This window comes from Sorex araneus, chromosome 4 (assembly GCF_027595985.1).
Source record: "Sorex araneus isolate mSorAra2 chromosome 4, mSorAra2.pri, whole genome shotgun sequence".
Classification (NCBI taxonomy): domain Eukaryota; kingdom Metazoa; phylum Chordata; class Mammalia; order Eulipotyphla; family Soricidae; genus Sorex; species Sorex araneus.
Window position 1 is genome coordinate 99,200,351 of NC_073305.1, and position 22,284 is coordinate 99,222,634.

A 22,284-nucleotide genomic window follows, 5' to 3' on the forward strand; every position below is an offset into this window, starting at 1 on the left:
GTAGTAATGAGCAAAATGTGGGAACAGGAGCCATAGCCCCTTTGCAGAAATCAGGACCCCCCTCATTAAAATGGATATAAGGAACCTACTTGCCTTGCACCACCAACTCAGGTTCAGTCCCCAGCACCACATCCAAGCACCACCAGAAGCGATCCCCGAGCACTGCTGAGTGCGACCCTAAAACCAAAAGCAAAAATAAGTAAAATGAGTATAGGCCTCTTAAATAGGCTACAAGTATTAGGCTTCCCTTTATAGATCTAAGAGTTCATTTCCAAGATGAAATGAACTCTTCATTTCAGAGAAAGAACAAATGTAGATGATCTCGCTCATGTTTTTAAAAAGCACAGCATCTAAATGACAGTAATTCTTTTGACTTTGACTACAAAACTGAAGTTATCAAGGATTGGAGGTATAGGGAGAAGAAAAGACGTGCACTAGAAGTGATCCAAGGACAGTAGTGAAGGGTCTTGAACAGTCAGATGGTAACAGAGGGGCAGTAATATTGTACACCACAAGATTGTAACATGTTGCTTCTACTATAATATTTTTTTAAAGTACAGATCTTTTATGTATTATTTAACTCTAAGATATTAAGATATTTAACTGTTTCTGGTTAGAATGTCAAGAATTTTTTTTGGGGGGGCCAGGCTCAAAAAAGTTTTTTTTTTTTTTGGACCTAAAATAGCACTCCTGGCAGTGCTTGGGGGACTATATGGAACCATATGGGAATCGAACCCGGGTCGGCAGTGTGCAAGGCAAATGCCCTACCCACTGTGCTCTTGCTCCAGCCCTTCAAGAATATTTTTTATCTGTGTAGTTTGATACATATATCTATTAAATATTCTTTTAATATGCTTCATGATAATGAGGTTGATTTTTTTTTTACATTTACATTTATAAGTAAGGAAGGGAATCATCTAGAATCAGTTTCTCACCTAATTCATATATGTAATTTAGGAATAATTAAATTTATAAATAATACAAACTAAAATGTATGCATACATAATACTTAGTTGACTATGAAAGCAGAAATGATCTCTTAAATAATTTTATATTACATATCATTGTTTTCCTATTTACTCATCAAGTTTGAGGATAGAGAAATGCAAGACATTGTTTTAAGTTAAATCTTTTACATTTTTCATAGGGTAGCATATATATAAAATGCCAGTTATTCATGACTGAATTGTTGAAATTGATATAGAATAAACAACTCTCTTTGGGTAGTTGGTAAGATTTGGGGCTTACACATTGTTATACAAGTGTCCTGTATAACTTTTCCTGTAGAAGAAAATAATAGACTAAAATGGCTTGAGAGGTATGTTCTTCATACCTTGCATATATTATTGCAGCAATCTTCCAAAGCCCAAGGCATCAACTTTTGCTTAAAATAAAGGATTATGAACACCTAAGTATGCTTTTATTATGAAGTGTGTATTGCATTTAGGTCCAGTCTCCAAATGCACAATTTAAATACTGTCTTTACTCCATGATGAACTATTTTATGCTTTTCTTTCTTCAACTGCTAAAAAAATCTAGTTGTCATCCATAAAATAGGTTACAGGATCCACTACTGGGCCCCAGTTGCATTTTGATAAGCTCTTTAAGATACACCATTACTTTTGCCTTCAAAATTTGATTTACCCTGCACACCTGTGCATATGTTCTCTATTTTATATTTTCCAGTGGTAATAAAAGAATGTATATAAATTTTGTGCAATTGTGTTCTATGGAGGAAGCGATGCAACTTGATGCACAGATGTTTTCCAAACTGTAAATCTCAGGGTGGTAGGTTGCTAGAGGAACTCTGCTTGCTTACTTTCTTCGTTTCTCTCTTTATAAGCAACGAATAGTTTTATATTAGTGTATTTAATAAATTGTTAGCACAGCAGGTAGGGCATTTGCCTTGCATGCAGCTGACCTGGATTGATTCCTCCGCCCCTCTCGGAGAGCCTGGCAAGCTACCCGTGGCATATTCAACATGCCAAAAACAGTAACAACAAGTCTCACAATGGAGACGTTACTGGTGCCTGCTCAAACAAATTGATGAACAACGGGATGATAGTGCTACAGTGCTACAGTTATATTGGAAGGGGATACACCATACCTATCAGTGCTCAGGGTTTTTTCCTGCTTCTGTCTTCAGGGGCTGGAAATTGAACCTGGGTCAGCTGTGTGCAGATCAAGCGTTTTACCCAGAGTACTATCTCTCTGGCTCTATATTAATAGCATTAGAGGTAGTTATTATTTGTTGGGGGAAAGATCAGAAACTAGAATTGGAACTTTTGAAAAACTCATTTCGGGACTGGAGTGATGGCACAGTGGGTGGGGCGTTTGCCTTGCACACAGCTGACCTGGGTTGGATTCCCAGCATCCCATATGGGTCCCTTGAGCACTGCCAGGAGTAATTCCTGAGTGCAGAGCCAGGAGTAACCCCTGTGTGTGACCCAAAAAGGAAAAAAAACCCACCTCATTTCAAAGTCCATATTTCTTTGATTGTAAGCAAATAGGAAGGTATTTTTCAGAAGATTGGTTTGTGGTCCATGCTGCTTCCCTTAGAAGAGGATTTAGTAAAAACTTACACCAAAGAAGTGATTGTGGGGTTGGCGCAATAGTATAGTGGGTAGGGCATTTGCCATGCAGGAAGCCCATCGGGTTCAATCCCCAGTGTTCCATATGGTCCCCCAAGCTCTGCAAGGACTAATTCCTGAGTGCAGAGCCAGCAGTAACCCCTGAGCATCGCTTGGTGTGATCCAAAAAAGCAAATAAGTAAATAAATAAATAAATATTGTATTGTATATTCAGAGCCAGGGATGTGGCTTTGGAGTAGAGTGTCCATCTGCATGTGAGGACAGGAGACGGGGGTGAGGTGGGAAGTTAAATCAAGGGACAAAAAGTAAGTTTTAGTTGTTCTGTTCTTATTTGGTGTATAGTACTAATCTTGGTTTGTAATTTCAGGTTTTCATTTTTTCTCCCCCCCCTTTTTTTTTTCAATTGAGTCACAAATTTAATGTTTTCTGAATCCCCCTCCCCCACCCCTTTTGACGTTCTGGAGATTGAACCGAGGACATCATACAGCAAAACATACATTTTACTGTAGTTTCACATTCTTAACACTAGGTATTCTTAACAATAGATTTTCAGTTAATCAAAGTTTAGATGAGTGTCTTTTGTGTATAGGAGACAAATCTTAATATCTAAATATTGCCGGCAGAGGATGACCAATGGAGACCTGCCTCATGAAGCTGCTGGGCTCCTACACGGGAGGAAAGTTTATAGCCATTGAATCCTGAGATTCCCTTATAGATTTAAGTGTTTTATATTAATAGAAATTTTGTTTTAAAAAAAAAGAGGAAGGAAATTCTAGCCATCTAATGTTTCAATTGAAAATACTTTCCTTTCTGGACAAGAATTGAGTGCTGAGAGGAGGTAAAGTGATACACATGATGTCCTTTCAGTAATAGTATTGCAAACTATATACCTAAAAGTTAAAATGAGATGTAGGGAGGAAGGGAAATGTCTGCCATAGAAGCAGGGGGCATGGGGAGGGACAGGCAGGCAGGCCGGAAAACTTGGGACACGGTGGTGGGAAATGCACACTGGTGAAGCCATGGGTGTTGCTGAGCATTGTATGGCTGAAAGTCAATCATGAATGACTTTGTAACTCTGTGTATCTTCACCATGATTTGATAAAAAATAAAGAGATTTGCTTTGTTAAAACAAACTACTTTACAATTATTTTTCTAAGCAAAGCAAGTCTTTGTATTGGATATTGAGAAGTAAAAGCATATGAAATGTATTATGTTAATTTATGAATATTATATATTGTTTCATAATTTCACAGTTCTGTATTTGGACAGAAGTGTTAAAAGCTGTCACATTAGTTGGCGTAATAGTTCACTGGATTATGTGCTTGTCCTGCACTTGTGACTGACCAAGTTCTATCCCCAGCATCCCAGATAGTTCCCCAAGTGCTATCAGAATTAATTCCTGGGTGCAAAGCCAGGCTTAATCCTTGAGCACCGCCAGAAGTTAAAAATATCCTGAGGAACACTAAGTCACAGTAGTGATTAATAGGGTAGATATATACATACATACATACATACATACATACATACATACATACATATGTATATATATTTTCTTAGGAATTATACTTTTTAACTAGAAATTATAACAACTAAGTTATAAATTCTTAAGTTTGCCTAGAAAAAACTGATCTTGTTGGCATGATTTGAGAACAGACATGAGTATTTATTTTCTTGATAAAGTTGATTTTTGAGATCAGAATTAAGTGGTATAGGTCCTTTTGTTTTTTGTTTGCTTGTGGACCACACCTAAGAGTGTCCAGGGATTACTCCTGGGGACTGTATGTAATGTTGGAGATTGAACCCTGGTTGGCCACACTCAAGGCAGTTGTCCTACCCACTGTACTGTCACTCTACCCTCTTTTTTTTTTTTAAATCATATCCTATACAACATTTTCTGTAAATGAGGAAGATTGTGTGTTGTAGCAGTGACTTCAGTTGCTGGCAACTCAAAGAATACTGTATTTAAAATATAGCTGGTAATGTAGACTCAAAAGGAAACAAAATAACATTTTATTTATTTTTTAATATAAAATAAAAACAAATAACATTTCAGTAGGCTTTCTTTTGTGATGTCTCCTGTCATCATCTGCATAAGGGGCATAACAGTGTTCTCATGAAACTCCGAACCTTGAGTAACTTACAGGGCACATTATCATATCTAGTAAATATTAGGAAATGTACTTCTTTAAAAAGTATAATTTTACTCAGAAATACTAAGAACATTACATTAAGATTTAATATGTACATATTTATATTTGGGGTCTTGTACATAAAGTTTGTCATTACAATTCAGTGATTGTTTACTCATTTTATATTTATTAACAAATACACTAAGCTTTATTACCCTGTCTTCAGATGCTTCATTCATTGTACTCTTTTTTTAAAAAATGCATAATTGATGAGGGGTGGGGGAAAAAAATAAAAAATGCATAATTAGGCTTAAAGGATTATTCCCTTTATTTAAGAAAAAGTAATAAATTTCATTATTTACTTTTCAAAGCTGCAGAAGAAAGAAGATCAGCAGTTGGAGCCTAAAAAAAGTACCAGCCCCAAAAAAGCTGCAGAGCCAACTGTTGATCTTTTAGGACTTGGTAAGTAATAAAAGAGACAAGTTACCATTAGAGTTATGAAACAGTTGAAACTTTTCCTTAAATATAATGGATTGTCAATATGCCAAGGGGATACCTGTTAACTGAATTTGAAAGTAATGTGATCAGTTCGCTGAACTCGCACAAAAAAGGAAATCTTTAATAGGAAAGCTCGTATCTGTCAGCACTGTCTGCACTGAAATTCAAGTAATGAGTTCCTTAGGGAAAGAAGAGATATCAAAGTAATCTTTAAAGGTTTGATTGGCTGACATAAAGAGTAGATTCTCTCTCTCTTCTTCACTCTGCACTTTCCCCACTCTTCTCTTCCTCCCTCATTCTGTTCTCTCTCCATCCATCTCCCTCTCTCCCTGTAGTCTTTTCATCCTTCCCTTCTCTCCAGGCCCAGTCTCTGTCTTTCTCTTGTTTTGATTTTTGGATGCAACATGAATCATTAGACTTAGGTCCAGTGATGAGATTGATTTTACCCTAATGACAATAGGCAGTTTATTTTTACTATAATGTCATTTTAGTTTAATATCATATTCATTCTCAAAGCTTACAGATAACTGTTCTCTATTTGCTAAGAAAAGAGGTCTGTTTATGGAGTGCTTATACTATGCTTATCTACATCGATTGTCAGCTGCTGCTGCTTTTTTTTTTTAACAGTTTTCTTTCTTCTAAAATAGCTTGATAGTTATTTTTGGTATTGTTTGGGCCATCAAGCAGAAATTTTATTATTCAGTGTTTGGGGAAGAAAACCATTATAAGGAAAGTATGAAATATGGTTGAAGAATAGAGTTAAACTCATTGCTTTTCTAAGACTGATCTTAGTTCTTATCAAGTGAATTGTTTTTTGTTTTAGAATTATAGTTGAATGTTTTATTCATTTCTTAGGAAGCTATTATGTCATGCAGATATACTCCCTGGAGGTAAAATTCTTCACTGGTGGTGAAAATAAGTAGTATATTAGAAGTACCCCCCTCAAAATCCCCTATAATTTTGAAAATAGGACATTATTCCAGAGTCTGAATACACTTATATTGAATTCTAGTCCTCATAATATTTTGTTACCTTTTCTGTAAATGAGAGAAAGGACTTACTACCAAAGAAAATATCTCACAAGAAATGTCTTTTAGTCACTGCAGTATTTCCTTTCCAGTCTATGTTTTTTAGTATTGACTTAAAAATGTAGGATATACACTAGGCTTCACTTCCATCTTACAGATTCATTCATTGATTCAGGAAATATTTATTATGTACCTGTTGCATGTCTATAGGGTGATAGGAACAAAACAGATAAAAATCCTGTAACTCACCGCCAGGTGTGTCTCAGTAGTGGGGTACTTGCCTTGCATATTCGAGATTCTGAGTTCAGTCCTAGCACTGCAAACAAAAATCCAAGAACAATGAAAACAACCCTGAATTTCTTAAGACTTTTCATTCTTTTGGAAGGAAGGAATAAGAAAAACCTGTTGTGGATCATATATGGTAATTACTATTGATACAACAGAAATGAAAGGTTGTAACTCATTTCAGGGCTGGGTGTGGGAGAACTCAGGGAGGAACTATTGTCAGAAAGACCTGATACGTGGGGCATATCTGGGTATGTTGGACAAGAGAATTTTAAGTAGAGTGTTTTAAATATTATAGTAGACGGAGGATGAAAGCAGGGAGACCGGTAAGGAAACTGTTACATAGCACAGGTGAGAGAGACATAGCTGTGACTCAGAGTATGTGTTAGCATTGGAGATGACATGAATCCAGCTCTCTGTATATATATTTAAGAATAGAGAGCCAATAGGATTTGCTGGTGAATGGAGGTTTTAGGATGTTCACTTAAGGGGATAAATCTATAGAACATGCTAATACACTATGGAAAATTGCTAGAGCAATGTCTCGAATAGCCAATAGCGTATTCCTTCTAGAGTGATGCATCTTAGTTACTCAAATATGGCTGCAGTAATATTGTATGATAACAAGTACTCCCCAAATTTCAAAAGCTTGCATTAGTAAACTCTTATGCTACTTTGTGTTCGCTGGAGTATTTCTGCTCGAACATCATTTTATGTTTCTGCCTTCCAGGTTATTGTTGGGACAGATCACTGACTGTTTCACCATCACCAGTTTTAGAAATTTCCTTGGTTTCCTTGTCTTATACCTTCCATCTCTCAAAACCATGTAATTTTGTGGATGGCAATACCATTATTGTGGAATGCTTTCTATGATGTTTTACTATTGTTCGTATGTCTTTGTAGACAACTCCATAATCTTAATGGCTTTGATTCAGTTAACATTTCTTTACATTTATTTCTTTCACTAATAGATTTGTGAGTCTGCCAAGATAGCTGTCTTAAATAGTGACAAGGAAAGTTCATTAAAAAGCAAGGAGAGGAGGATGTTTGATATATAGAGGTTTTTGCTGATTAACAATTTTTAGGAGTAAGTGGAAAATGCCAAAGGTGAAAGGGTTGGAGTGGGGATTGCATTAGAAAGCAGGATATCTCTGTATTTTGACTGCAGAAATAGGGGGTGTCTTACCCAGAGCACACACAACTCTTTACTACTTTTGTTTCTCAGTCTCATAAATCAAAAGCACATTTTTATACTTTAAAAAAAAAAACTGTCTTAAATAAGGTCTAAAACTAAAAAGTAGCAGAGCTCCCAATTCAGAGAAGAACAGTGGTCCAAAGACAGGATTGTCTGCCTTGGGCAGCACATTCTTTTTCTGCTCCTTACCCTGCTACAGTTCCCTAGTGGGGCGTTGGGTTACCCCAGCAAATTGAAACTTGGTATGGAAAAGGGAGCAGGGTCTGAGAACTATGATTTATGATTGTGGAGAAATGGTAGCATGGTTCCCCATATGAGTAAGATCACAACTAGTATTGACATATGTTTACATGGAAAAAGGAAAACTTTGAGTCTGTTCAGTCACACAGACACAGTCATGTTATCCAAGTTTTCAGTGTTTATTCAAGGATCATTTTTTAGTGATTTAGTGATCCCCTTCAAATAGGACTATCCTGAATCTTGCTTTTTTTTTTCAACCTAATGACTCCAGCTAATACTTTCTTCAGCTTTCCTTATTTTGTAGCCATATGGTCTCAGTTGCAACTCCTCAGCTGTCCCACTATAGTATGCAAATAGCCATAAACATAAATGAATGAGCATGGCTGGGTTCCAGTAAATTTTAAAAAATAGGCAGTGAGTTATAATTTGCTGACCCGATGTTTCTGAATGTATCTGCACGTACGGCTACAAACTAGGTGTTAAGTCACCTTGACACCTGTAGAAATTTTGTTGCCTTCCTCTCTTTAATATAGAAGTGGGACCCAATACTTGTTTATAACCTATACTCTGGTCTTGAAAATAAGATCCTGGATCTGCCCTTGATTAGGCACCAGACTGAACAATTCCTGTATCTAGAACAGAATTATATTTCAGACACAGGCACATCTGGATTTGACTACGTACCTTCTGTATTAGACAAAAATTGAAATTAGCTTCTTGGGCAAGTGAAGGTAGTGCTCTTCATATATAGAAGTATGTATGGTTTCTAGGATTGGACATTATGCATTTGTACTTGTGTCCACTCATTTTTAGTGCTTATATGATGATATAAGTTTAGCAGACTGCTTAGCAGTTGGTTAGTATCACCCTCTGAGACTAATACTTTAGTTCAGTGCTATTTGTTTTAGAAAACCCTATCAAAGAATAAACTCTTCAGGGGTGAGCTTTGCTTAAGCAGAAAGCTTGAAAAAAAGCTTTTGCTTTTTTTGCTGGTTTTAAAAATGACCTTACAGATTTCAGTTCAGTCTTTCACCAGAGGTGGAGGATCTTCTTTAGGCACAGTGCCAAGCAGCCTGGCCCCTTCTCCAGAGGCTTTCGCTAGCTGAATTCTCAGGATCTAAGGGCTGTATGTGATGGAGGTCCTTGGAAAGCATCTGAGAGGCTAGCATCCTTACTACTCCAAGAGTCATCGTCCATAGAATCAACTGTCACCTTGGTAATAGAAATCCAGCTCAGGGGTGTATTCACTGCTTAAATCAAATGATCTTTTGCTGTGCTTGCTCACTTTAATCTAGAGCAATTTCTGCTTAAACATTCATAAGAGTTTTTAAAAACTTTTTGCTGGGGGGTGTCTCCCTATCAATGCTGGTGACCTTGGTGGCCCATGCCATCCTGACCTGATGGGATATTCATGCATGCAATACCTCCTGTTCACCTCTATCCTTCCTGCTTCTTTTATGGGGGCGTGGTGGTGGAGAGCCCCCAAGCATGTTCAGGGAGCTTTGGAACACTCGCGGCAATGCTGTCAACTGGCGTGGTGCATTGCTCAGGCCCGGTATTGTGATGCTTGGCTCAGATGAGCTGGGGAACAGCAAAGCACACCTGGCAGGGCTGAGCGCCTCCAGCGCTACAACTAGCAGTGCTTGAGGATAAAACTCGGCTCCATGCATGCAAGCCTTTCTGCTAGCTCCCTGGCCCCAGTTTTTTCTTCACTGAAATGTTCAAAGGAAAGCCTTGAGCAGATTTTAAAGTTTTCTTATTTGGGTTTATGTCTCAGGAAATCAAAGCTTTCCCTTATCACTTATCAGTGGCCAAGAGGAATTGACAATGCTAGTTAAATGTAGAATGCAAGGGTATGCACTACTTCTCTGGTAACATGTACACCAGGTTTGTATAATAAGATAATATTACTCTTATTTTCTCTTAAATTATTTTTTCCAAAATGTTTGCAAATTAAATAGCAAACTAAACGACTCCACAGAACACTCCATGTCTATGGAGAAATTTCTAGTTTTCCAAGTGTATATACGTATCAACCTGTTTGGAAATGGACTGAGTAAAAGAATGCCAAGCTTAGCAGTACCTTGAAAAAACCAGCATCGTCCTGTGAACTATGTATTGAGCAGATTGGAAGGATGGTTTTATAGTTATTTGCACATCCCTTTACTTAAAATATGGCAAAAAATTTGTCTTGCTTCTGCTCAGAAGAGTGTGTTTAGTATGTCATTTTAAAAATTGGGGGGCTGGAGTAATAGCACAGCGGGTAGGGCGTTTGCCTTGCACATGGCCAACCCGGGTTCAAATCCCAGCATCCCATATGGTCCCCTGAGCACCGCCAGGGGTGATTCCTGGGTGCATGAGCCAGGAGTGACCCTTGTGCTTGCTGGGTGTGACCCAAAAAGAAAAAAAAAATTGGTTTATTTCTGTATAATTACACCTATAGAAGAAAAAATATGCAGAGAGTTGTATATATTGTTGTGAGAGAACTGATAACAAATACTTACAAATGGGTTCCTCTGAGAGAGAGAGAAGCAAAGGGTAAATAATAGGACATTTGGGGGAACTGACACCAAAAATAGGTGGAGAAAGGGAAATGCACTGATACTCTAATTTCCAGGCAAGAAGGGGAAGCTTCTTAGTCATGCTGAAATAGCCTCAGTCATGCTGAAATAGTCTAAAGCTGTCCTGGTGGACAGGACAACAATTCAGAATATTTTAATACAGGGAAATTTCAAATAACATTCTTTTGTTAAGACAAAGACTTTAATGATTTTTCGAATAAGAAATAAAAAGCTTTTTTGAGTAGTATGGAAATTGATAAAGCCTTAAAATCATTAAGGAGAGCATCACTGCATCTCATGGAAGCAATTCTGTTTATACTTTAAATTCTTTTTCTTCTGATGACACCTCAGTAGTTACCGATGCAGAATTAGACTTGGCAGTTTTCATTTGTAGCAAGGGTGTACTCATGGCTGAATGTTCATGCTCAGTCAAAAACGCTAATGAAAAACGTAATATCCATTGACTTACCATATTCTTATCTGTCTTAGATTAGTAATACATGAAATTTCTTGTTGCTCTTTGATTTTTTTTATTTTTATTTGGGCAAATAGATTATGACCAGTTAATGCTTCTGACATTCAAGTAAAGGATGAATTCAATTAATATTTATTGAGCACCAGCAGAGTTCATGGAACTCTAGTAAATACCAGAAAATGCAGCTCTGTGTGTTTGTAGTGCAAGGTGGATGAGATTGCAGCCTGGAAACTAGAGGACATTGCTGAGGGAAGAAATTGTGTAGGATTACATAGCTTCAGGTAGTTTAGGTTTATTGGGTTACTCCCGTCACAGTGCTCCCATTCCTCTGTGTTTATTTGTAGCTTCTTTTTTAGTGTTCTGTTGACTTGTAAATAATGATTTTCTCTTCTCCTTGAGTCCTTTACATAGTTTATTCAGAGCAAGTCCTTTTTGATGGACAAAGAAAGACATTTGTTAATAGGCCTTTGCAATTGGGATTTAATTGGCTTTGAATATTATTAATTCCCGGGCATCTGCTTTCTTGACTGTAGCCTTGGTTGCCCTCAGTTCCTAGCCCTTTAAAAGGCAGGGTCCCAACGGGGGATGAGACGGACCCAGGGCAAGCGGTAAGTTATGTGCTACCCTGGCATCGAGATGGGCCTGGCCAAAGTGCCCCATTCTTAACTGTAAGTTAAGAGTCTGATCATGGACAAGTGCTGTCATGATCTTAAAGTAAATGACGAGACTAGGACCTGCTAGGGATAGGAAAGACTAATCTGGCCTGAACACTGTAGTCTGAGATTGAGATGGCCCCAGGAGAGCAGTTCTAAAAGCTTAATGCATCTCTTGCTATGCCCATACAAAACGATTAATATTATGAATGCTTATATGTTTGTTGGACAAGGAGAGGAGAAACACAACCATGGGATTTCATCTTTGATGGGTCCTGCTGAAAGAGTATCTGTCCTAGAGAATAGGTGTTCTGCTACATTGTAGATTCCAGGCTCTGGCCCAGCCTAGTCTTCGGGATGAAGAGGTGCTGCCTAGTTTGTAATTGACAATGTAGATTTCATGTGGCAGCCCAGCCCAGTCTTTGGTATGTAAATCGGAGTGCTTTCAAAATTGGATTGTTTAGAATTGGTTATGAGATCCAGTTGGAAATCTGAATGTTGATAAATTTCTAATTTAAAATTTGTTTTCTTAATTCAGGTGTCAAGTATTCTTGCTGTTGCTGGTAACTTTTTTCTTTAATAAGTGCAAACTTACTTCATTTAAAGTTAATTTATTACAGAGGTCATCTCTGGTTTTTTGTGTAGTTGGTATTTGTGGTGCTTAGATTAGACAAGAGCTGACACTGTGTGTGACAGGCCTTCTGACTTTCCCGCTCAGTACCCAGGAGTTGTTCCCAATGGTGCTTAGGGGGTACACCCAGCTCTCTGCTGGGACTTGTTTTCAGCAGTGCTTTCAGGGCCACATGCTGCATGGTGTGCGTACACTCCAGCCCCTTTCAAGTGAACAAGAGTTTTGAAAAATAAGCAACTACCCAGATAAACATAGGTCCTTGTGTCATTGTAGAATATAAAGCATGCTTGTTTTGTAACCCATCTGTAGCAGACATACCTAGTGGGCAGCTTTGGAGCACTGGTCAGGTACTATGGCTGCACATCTGGAAGAGTTTAGTGAGAGGAGAATAAGAAGTGGTTCAGGCCTGAGAGGAGATGGAGGACATGGACCTGGGTATTCGTATTTTCATGTGTCTCTTGCTCTGGGAGCAGCGACAGGACATATTTTTGATTTACAGAGAATTCCATACCCATAGGTGAACTGGATAGAGGAAGCCCCAGGGGAGGGATTCTATCCGGAAACAGTTCTGATATCCTAGTCAAACAATCTCCTGGATCTGTGGCTCGGAAACAGTGCAGTTTGAGAGGATCTCAACACCTGTGGCTGAAGGGTCTTTCAGGCAAATGTGTCCCTAGGCTTGAAAGAGGAGATGATTTTCAAAGAGGAAAATCATGGGAAGCTGAAAGTATTGAGAATGTAGGGCAAGGATTCAAGAGCAACTGATAAACGATATCCCTGGTATTATATCACTATTTTTAAAAGTGTCATTACCTCACCTGTTCTCCCAGCAAAATGAGAACAACCTGTTGTACATTGCTTTGCTGCCGCCAAGAAATTGTCTATAATCTTTCTTTGGGGAAGCATTTCCATGCATCATTTTATGGAATTATCAGTCATTTACTTTGTGTCAAGCTTGGAATTAGAAAGGTAGCTATTCTGTCTCTTCCTTAATTTTTTTTTTTTGAGGGGGGCATATGGGGGCTAGGGAATAGTAGAAAGGATGGACAAGGGCTCTGGGCTATAAAAATGACCCTAGAGTAACAAGACCTGTCACACACAGTGACATCTCTTGCCTAGTCTAAGTGCATTTAGGTACCATTAAAAACTAAATGAAACTATTAAGGCATTTAGAAAGGCTGCCAGTTTGTATATCCTGCAGGAAGGAAGAGTCAGTAGTTCTGAATGAGTAGATGTGGGTGACATGGAGAGTAGGGCCAAGGTATCATTAATTGTCTCAGAAGGGAGCCTGGAATCTATATATTGTTTTATGTTTTGGTTTATGGGCCACATCTGGTGATACTCAGGGTTTATTTCAGTTCTGCATCCAGGAATTACTCCTGGCTGTGCTCAGATAACCGTCTGGGATGCTGGGAACTGAACCCCAGATGACCACATTCGAGGCAGATGCCCTGCCCATTGTACTATCACTCCGGCCCCATAAACTGATATGAAGATTTAATGGAGATGGTCTTATCAAAAGCATTGATCAGACTGTCTGGCAATAGAACCAGAATAAACTTGTGAATCTCAAAGGTTATATAAATTTTTATATTTTCATTTCATTTATGAATTATTCAAAAGCACTTGGATTAGACCAAGAAAAAAGACTAAATTTTATTTTAAGTCCTTTGTTGTGACTGGAGAGAGAGCACAGGGATTAAGGTATTTGTTTTTTTGTTTTTTGTTTTTGGTATTCATTTGTAATGTGGCTGACTCTGGTTCTCTCCCTGATACCACATACTGTCCTCCTTGTATTGCTGGATAAAGCTGACCCAGTCTGCTGCATACAGGGTCTTAATCTCTGTACTATCTTTCTGTTTCTACATTTTTGACAGTGTTATCTGTTGAGTTCTGGTGTATCCTCCACCATTAGTAGAAGAAGCATTTTCACTCAACATATTGTGCATTTCTGGATCTAGATGATTTTGTAAATTTTCATGTTTGAAATGTTACCTTCTAAGAGTCTTAGTGTCATGATGTAAAGAAGGCCAGTAAGGAAGTGCTGGCCGTATCTAATGTTCACATTAGATGTAATACTGATTCTGATTTGAATATTTAGTTTTTGGGTGAAGGGAGCCGGCCATAACCCCGTTCAGATGCCGCTGCTGCTGTTCTTGTGCTGGGGGTGGTTTCCAGCTGTGCTCAGATAACCAGATGGTGCCAGGGATGCAACACTGATCTTAATAAATTTAGTCTTTTTCCTTAACTTAAACCATTTTAACCTTTTCTTGTAAATTTCTAGAATGTGTGCAGTTTTAAAAGTCACCTGCCAATTCAGATTTTAGATAAAATGCTAGCCTGAAATCTTAAGGTAACTTTGAAAGAAGAAAGTCATTTATAGTCTGTCAACTGTAGGCTTGTTGTCTTGCCGTGTCTTTAAGATTGAAATTCTTCATTTTACTGCATTGTCCTAATTTCTTCTGATTGCTCACTCATTGCCTTTTCAAGGGGTCCTTTGTGCTTCATTATCGTTCTTTATGATGTTGTCCCCAGTTAAATTTCTTCCATTTGCCTTAGGCTTTTCTTGTACTCTGGATCTGCTATTATTTTTATTGTCCACCGAGTGCTGTTTCTGCATACTGATGAAGGGGTGCTGCCGCCCCCTCCTGCTGCTGGCTGTTCTCCCGCCATGCTGTCACCCAGTGAGGAACATAGCAACGCGCACACTAAGGAGCATGTTGATGGGGAATTTTGATCAGTTGTTGCACAGACATTTGCTTCTCAGAGACATCAATGCAAAGATTTCCTCCACCCAGAAGTTTCCATAAACTGTTAACTTACAGACTTAACTATTTTTAAAGAAATTTTGGTGATATTTCTATATTGATAGTATAAATATTTTATTTTGTGGCCCAGGAGCTTCATTTACTCGCCCAAAAACACTGCTGTTAGTGGATCCTTAATCAAAAGGATGCACTGAATTCTCAGTGCTTTATGAATCTTCTGCTGCTCTAGGATGCTTCTATCCCGTACTTGTTTCCTTCCTTCCAGCTTGCTCATTGATAACTGCATCATATGTACTCATGACTAGAAATTGAGTAGATACAGAGCTTCATAAGAGGACGGGGAGAAGATGAGAAAGTGTGAGAATAGTACTGAATGATATTCTACTGTTTCAATACAAAAATAATTGCAAACTATTTACATTTTGTTTCAGTTTTCAGAACTTGTAATTTGATAGAGTTGTACTTGCATGACTTGATGAAATATGATTTAAAGAGAAGAACACTTATTAGTCATGGGTTTAGTAGACTTATTCTGGTGTACATTTTGATGCTTAACTAAGGAAAGTGACATTGAGCAAGTCATTATCTTGCTCATTTTTTTTAAGTTTTTTAATTTTATTGAATCACTGTGAGATAGTTACAAGCTTTCATGTTTGGGTTACAATCTCACAATGATCAAACACCCATCCCTCCACCAGTGCACATTCCCCAACACCAATATCCCGGGCATACCCCTGCCCTTCTCACCCTCCCCCTGCCTCCAAGCAGACAGTATTCCCCATACTCTCTCTCTACTTTTGGGCATTATAGCTTGCAACACAGACACTGAGAGGTCATCATATATGGTCCATTATCTACTTTCAGCATGTATCTCCCATCCCCACTGGTTCCTCTAGTCATCATTTTCTTAGTGATCCCTTCTCTATTCCATCTGACTTCTCCCCTCTGCTCATGAAGCAGTCTTCCAGCTATGGCCAATCCTCCTGGCCCTTGTATCTACTGCCTTGGGTGTCAGCCCCATGTGATGTTATTCTTTACTCCACAGATGAGTGCAGTCTCTCTATGTCCATCCCTCTCTTTCTGACTCATTTCACTTAGCATGATACTCTCTATGTCTATCCATTTATAAGCAAATTTCATGACTTCATCTCTCCTAACAGCTGCATAGTATTCCATTGTGTAGATGTACCAAAGTTTCTTTAACCAGTCGTTTGTTTTAGGGCACTTGGTTGTTTCCATATTTTGGCTATTGTGAACAGTGCTACAGTGAATATATAGATACAGATTTCATTTCTACTGTCCTTTTTTGTATTGCGGGGTCATATGGAAGCTCAGTTTCTATTTTTTTTTTTGGTTTTTGGGTCACACCCAGCGATGCACAGGGGTTACTCCTGGCTCTTCACTCAGGAATTACCCCTGGCGGTGCTCAGGGGACCATATGGGATGCTGGGATTAGAACCCGGGTCGGCCGCGTGCAAGGCAAACGCCCTACCCACTGTGCTATCCCTCCAGCCCCTCAATTTCTAATTTTTTTTTTAATTTACATTTTATTGAATCACCATGTGGAGGGTTACATAGTTCTCAGAATTATGTCAGTTATACAATACTCAAACACCCCTCCCTTCACCCGTGCCCATATTCCATCACCAACCACCCCATTATACCTCGAGCCCCCTCCCGCCCCCCCAGTCCCCGCCCTTGTAAGTGATAAGTTTCACTTCGTTTACGCTTTATCTTGGTTACAATCCATGTTTCAACACATAACTCACTATTGTTGCTAGGGATTCCCCCCAAAAAAAGAAAAGACAGTCCCACTGTCAAGGAAGCATTTGATGGCTCTCCATTGCTGAGAATGTAGAGATATTAAGTCCCGCTGTTTGTTACATAACTTTTCTATTCTTTTCCCTCCCTCGTCCCGCGCCACCGAAATCACGCCTGTTTAGTAATCACCACGCTGCCTGACAAAGGGAAAACAAACCAAAAGAGATGGTTATTTCTCGTCATCAGCCGGGCGTGGGGCTCTGGCTTAGTTGATAGTCTGGTAGAATGTCTGCAAGCAGTTTCTGGAACCAAAAGTAATACGCTGGTATCGGCCCCGGCTCGAGATTCCACCAGCGTCCCGCTATTCCCAGTACATAATAATTTATTCCCTTGTATCCCATTCCCACGCCACCAGGTCCGTGTCAGCTTAATGGACATCATACTCTGGTTAACGCCACGCCGCGTTTCTTCCCAAGAAAGAAGGATATTTCTTCTCAGCCGGCGTGGGGATATGGCTTAGTTCAGTCTATAGAGATGGCTACCACTTTGGTAGCCTTCAATATTTCAGCAAATGACTTACTATTCTTGTTAGGATTTCCCACCAAAGTCCGACCCGTTAAAAAGGAATCATTTTATATTGGTGATGATTAAATGACAATAGGTTGTGCGGCCATGGCAGCGGCCTTGCGGCTTTGAATTTCTGTATAAAGTCCAGGGAAAGTACGGCCAGAAATTACATGTCGCTACAAACTTTAACCCTATTATGGTCCCCCCAAAGTCCAACCCATTACAAAGGAACCATTTCATATTGCTGATGATTAGATGACATTAGGCTGCCGCCGCCGCACGGTTTTGTGTTTAGTCCAGGGAAAATTCTGCCTAAAATTCTATCGCTACAATCTTTTACCCTTCAACAAAAAACTCAGTACTATTGTTTGGAGTTTCCCCCCCACGGTAAGCCCTGCCAAAAAGGAACATTTACACGTTGCTGACAATCAAGAGACATTAGATTTTGGATTTCTATATGAAGTCCAGGGAAAATTCTTTTGGTAATTGCATCACTCGCTGGCAGCACCTGGGCCAGAAGCTCCGAGCACACAGTCTGGAAGCATTTTGGGGGCGCCGCTCGTGTCCAAAGTGGTTCAGTTGCCTCTGGGGTCGATCTCGCGCGGGGCCGGAAAGGCTCAATTTCTAATTTTTGAAGGACTGTCCATATTGTTTTCCAGAAAGGCTGGACCATTCGGTATTCCCACCAACAGTGAAGGAGCATCCCTTTTTCCTCACTTCCATGCCAGCACTGGTTGCTTTTGTTCTTTTGAATGTGTGCCAGTCTCTGTGGTGTGAGATGACAATAAGTCGGTATAGTAAAGTGGCAGGCTACAAAATCAGCACCCAGAAGTCCATGGCTTTCTTATATACAAATAATGAAAGAGAAGAAAGAGACGTTGAAAAAAAATCCCGTTCACAATAGTACCTCAGAAAAATCAAGTACCTTGGAATCTGTTTACCCAAAGAAGTGAAGGACCTATACAAGGAAAATTACCATGCTCATTTTAATCATCTCAATTTTAAGACTTTTGAGATTTGGGCTCCCAGTGAAATTGAACCTTAATCCCTATCCCCACATTGCACCACCAGTTATCAACATTTCAGGCCAGAATGACATTTGCTGCAATTGATATACTTATATTGGTACATTGTGACTATTTCAAGTCCATACTTTACCTAGGTGTCCACTCTTGTACGTCCTGTGGCTTTGGATAGATATGTAGTGATCAATCTACGCACCATGATGGTGTGTATCATTTTGCTGCCCCCTCAGATCTCCTGTGTTTTCTGTATCCCTTTCCTTTAGACTTCTAATCCCTGATCAGTTTGTAATTTCTTTTTATGGCTTCCAAGTTTTGTCTTTTCTAGCCCTGCTAATATTTAACATATATGACAGTGGCCTTCTCAAATTGACTTAATTTACTTAGTACGATGCATGTAAGAGTCTTCCTTTTCAAAACAAATAAGTCTTTCGTCTTTTTATCAGTTTCTGTAACTGGAGATAACAGAAGATGATGCCCTTTCCATCTGTCATGGAGATAAAAACAACACGTAAAAGATACTTTAAAAATATCTAGGAAATGTTCAGGGTAATGATGTTAATGATAATCATATTTGTTCTTTTTTAAAAAAAAATCGAAAGAATAATCTTCATAGTGAATCCAAACAGTCCTTAAAGAGTGTGTTTAGCCAAGGGAGTAGAGAGTATAAAACTATGATAAAGCCCTAGGCCTTGGATTATAAAACTTATGTGTGGGGGGTGGGGGCCGAGAGACTGTGGCAGTTCAGTGATAGAGGACAGGTCAGTGGTGGAGGGCCTAGAGCACTTCAGTGGTGGTGAGGTACAGTACAGTTTTGAGTAATCAAAACCATAAAAGTTAGCACTATTATAAACTTGTTATCTACACTACAATTTTTATTTTTTAAAAAAGAAATTCTTTAGCAACTCAAATATAGTCAAACAAATTAGCAAAATTGAAATCCATTGGGAAAATCCATTTGGAACATGTATTTATTGATTTTCTATGGCTGAGAAGTTTTCATTTAGCTTAGGGTTTGTTTATCAACAGCTCTGTAGATGCGTAGCTTAGCTATGTAGTAACAAGGACAATTATTGGGATGGAATCTTTCATATTAGGAGATTTATATGGGGAGAAGACTGAGGTAGGTCACTGTCACTGTCATCCCGTTGCTCATCAGTTTGCTTGAGCGGGCACCAGTAACGTCTCCATTGTGAGACTTGTTGTTACTGTTTTTGGCATAACGAATACACCACAGGGAGCTTGCCAGGTTCTGCCGTGCGGGCGAGATACTTTCGGTAGCTTGCTGGTCTCTCTGAGAGGGGTGGAGGAATCGAACCTGGGTCGGCCGCATGCAAGGCAAACGCCCTACCTGCTGTGCTATTGCTCCAGCCCACTGAGGTAGGTAGACAGCAGGTATTTTGTAGATGTGAAAGCAGAGAAGAGTTACTTTTTTAAAAAAAAAAAAATTTTTTTTTTATTGATTCACTGTGAGATATAGTTACAAGATTTCATGTCTGAGTTACAATCACACAACCTATCCCTCCACCAGTGCACATTCCCCAACCACCAATATCCCCATTATACCCCCCTTTCCCACCCTCCCCCTGCCTCCATGGCAGACAGTATTCCCCATACTCTCTACTTTTGGTCATTATGGTTTGCAATGCAGATACTGAGAGGTCATCATGTTTGATCCTTTATCAGATTTCGGCACACATCTCCCATCCCAACCAATTCCTCCAACCATTATTTTCATAGTGATCCTTTCTCCATTCCAGCTGTCCTCTCCCAGCCCTGTCGTGATGCAGGCTTCCAACTATGGAACAATCAAGAAGAGTTACTTTTGTGATTAGGTTGGATATTAGGAAACCTTAGTGGACTCAGAAAAAGTTCCTCACCTGTTTTGGCACTATGAGAAATCTTTCCCAGTCAGTTGAAAACCAGTCTCAGCCTTGTCACAAAGAACTTTATCCAAACAGATGCATCCCTTTGACTTAGATTGTAAATTGACTTTATTGACAGCTCCATTAACTGTTAGGTAGTTACAAAGGAGAGCTCAGTGTTAATGTTTGTGTGATTTGCTTTCTGAAATTTTAAAAGGCCAGTTTAAGAAATAGAGGTTTTTAATGGAGTAAGTATGCACTGTAGCACTGTCGTCCCATTGCTCATTGATATTCTCGAGCGGGCATCAGTAACGTCTCCATTGTGAGACTTGTTACTGTTTTTGGCATATCGAATATGCCACAGGTAGCTTGCCAGGCTCTGCTGTGCGAGCAGGATACTCTTGTAGCTTGCTGGGCTCTCCAAGAGGGATGGAGAAATCAAACCTGGGTTGGCCGCATGCAAGGCAAATGCCCTACCTGCTGTGCTGTCGCTCCATACCTTCTATGTCAGTTTGTTCTGCTAATGTTAAAAAATTTCCACTTGCTTCTACCTCTCATTCAGTGACTAAAAAATATGCCTCAAAATCCATAAACAAAAATTTTTAAATGTTAAAAAGTGTTACAAATTTAACAGTTCACTGATGCCCATATTTTCACTCATTTTTCTCCCTTATTTATGGGAAAAATAATAAAATTCTTGGGGCCAGAGCGATTATACAGTGGGGAGGGCATTTTCCTTGTTCATGGCTAACCCGTGCTCTGTCCTTCGCATCGCACATGGTCCCCCAAGCATGCCAAGAGTGATTCCCAAGCATTTCCAGTGTGGCCCAAAATGGGAAGAAAAAAAAAAAGAGCAAAATAAATTAAATTTGCTTTTAAGAGTCATTCCATAGCTCCCAACCCTGCAGGTGCTTGGATGCTTAGTAGATGTTTAGAACCTTTCTGAACTTTCAGTAACTATTTAACTCATTTTGTTACACCTCTCCCCCAGCACCTCTTACATTCACTGTTTCCATTTGCATTGAACCTATCCATCCCCTCAAATTAAGAATAACCACAAACATACAAATGGAAGGGCATTAAGGAGCAAAGGAAAGCCTCAAGTCCACACTCCTATTGAGAGGCCTTCATTTTTCTGCTCTCCTTAACTCCTGTTGTTTGGGTTTGGGCCATATTCAGAAGTGCTCGGGAATCACTCCTGGCAGTGCTGAGGGGATCATCTGTGATACCATGAAATTGGAGGTCAGCCATGTGTAGGGCTATGTGCTGTGTCTCCAGGCCCAAGTATTGCTTTGAAGTTTTAAAAGTGCTGTATATCCATGCACTGTTTCTCACATCCCACTTGAAGACACTTGGCTTGGTTTTTGTCCCATCACTTCTGAAACTAGGTACCCAGCGAATTTCCTAGAAATCCTTTCTTTGTCCATCACAATTTGCAGCTCCCCTCTGCACCTCCTGCTCCTAAGCATCAAAACCATCTGCTTTTGTCTCCTACAGTGTTCTCCTCGTATTCACCCCCCATTCCTGTTGGCAACCTTTGCTAACCTCTTTATTCAGAATCCTGCATGTTCCCATTCACAAGGGCTCAGTAATAGCTTCCTTTGGAGTCTTCTTGCATACTCATTCTTTCTGAGTATCCTCATGCCATCCCAAAGATCTCGATCATATATAGACCAAACATTTCCTCGAAGGTCATTGCCATTAGCTTTCTCATTTTCTGTAAATCTCTCTTTTAGAGAATTTCTAAATTTCCTCCCTAAATTAATTTACTCCCCAGTTTTTCTCTACTTTACAAAACTTAACATCTTTCAAGGGTCTGGAAATTACATTTATTATCTTAAATATGATTTAAATTATATGGAGTTGTTTACTATGCAGTGGGAGAAACAAAGAATCCTAATCTTAAGGGAAGGATTTGGTCTCTGTAGCCTTTCTATTAAGCACTGTGGATGTTCATGTTCTATTTTTGTAAAATCGAAAGTCTGGAAACTACCTAAATGCCCAGGAATTTATCA

The 22,284-nt window shown here is 39.2% G+C and overlaps 1 protein-coding gene across 5 annotated transcripts in view; it reads left to right on the forward strand.

The window, feature by feature from the left end:
* The window catches only part of SMAP1 (small ArfGAP 1), a 132,903-nt gene that overhangs the window by 94,400 nt on the left and 16,219 nt on the right, over nt 1-22,284 (forward strand). For 3 of the 5 annotated variants that reach the window (XM_055134707.1, XM_055134709.1, XM_055134711.1), the window contains one exon: nt 5,092-5,182. In XM_055134707.1, the coding sequence (XP_054990682.1) occupies nt 5,092-5,182 (91 nt within the window). The remainder of the gene's footprint in view (nt 1-5,091; nt 5,183-22,284) is intronic. The other 2 variants (XM_055134708.1, XM_055134710.1) reach the window with 1 other exon arrangement.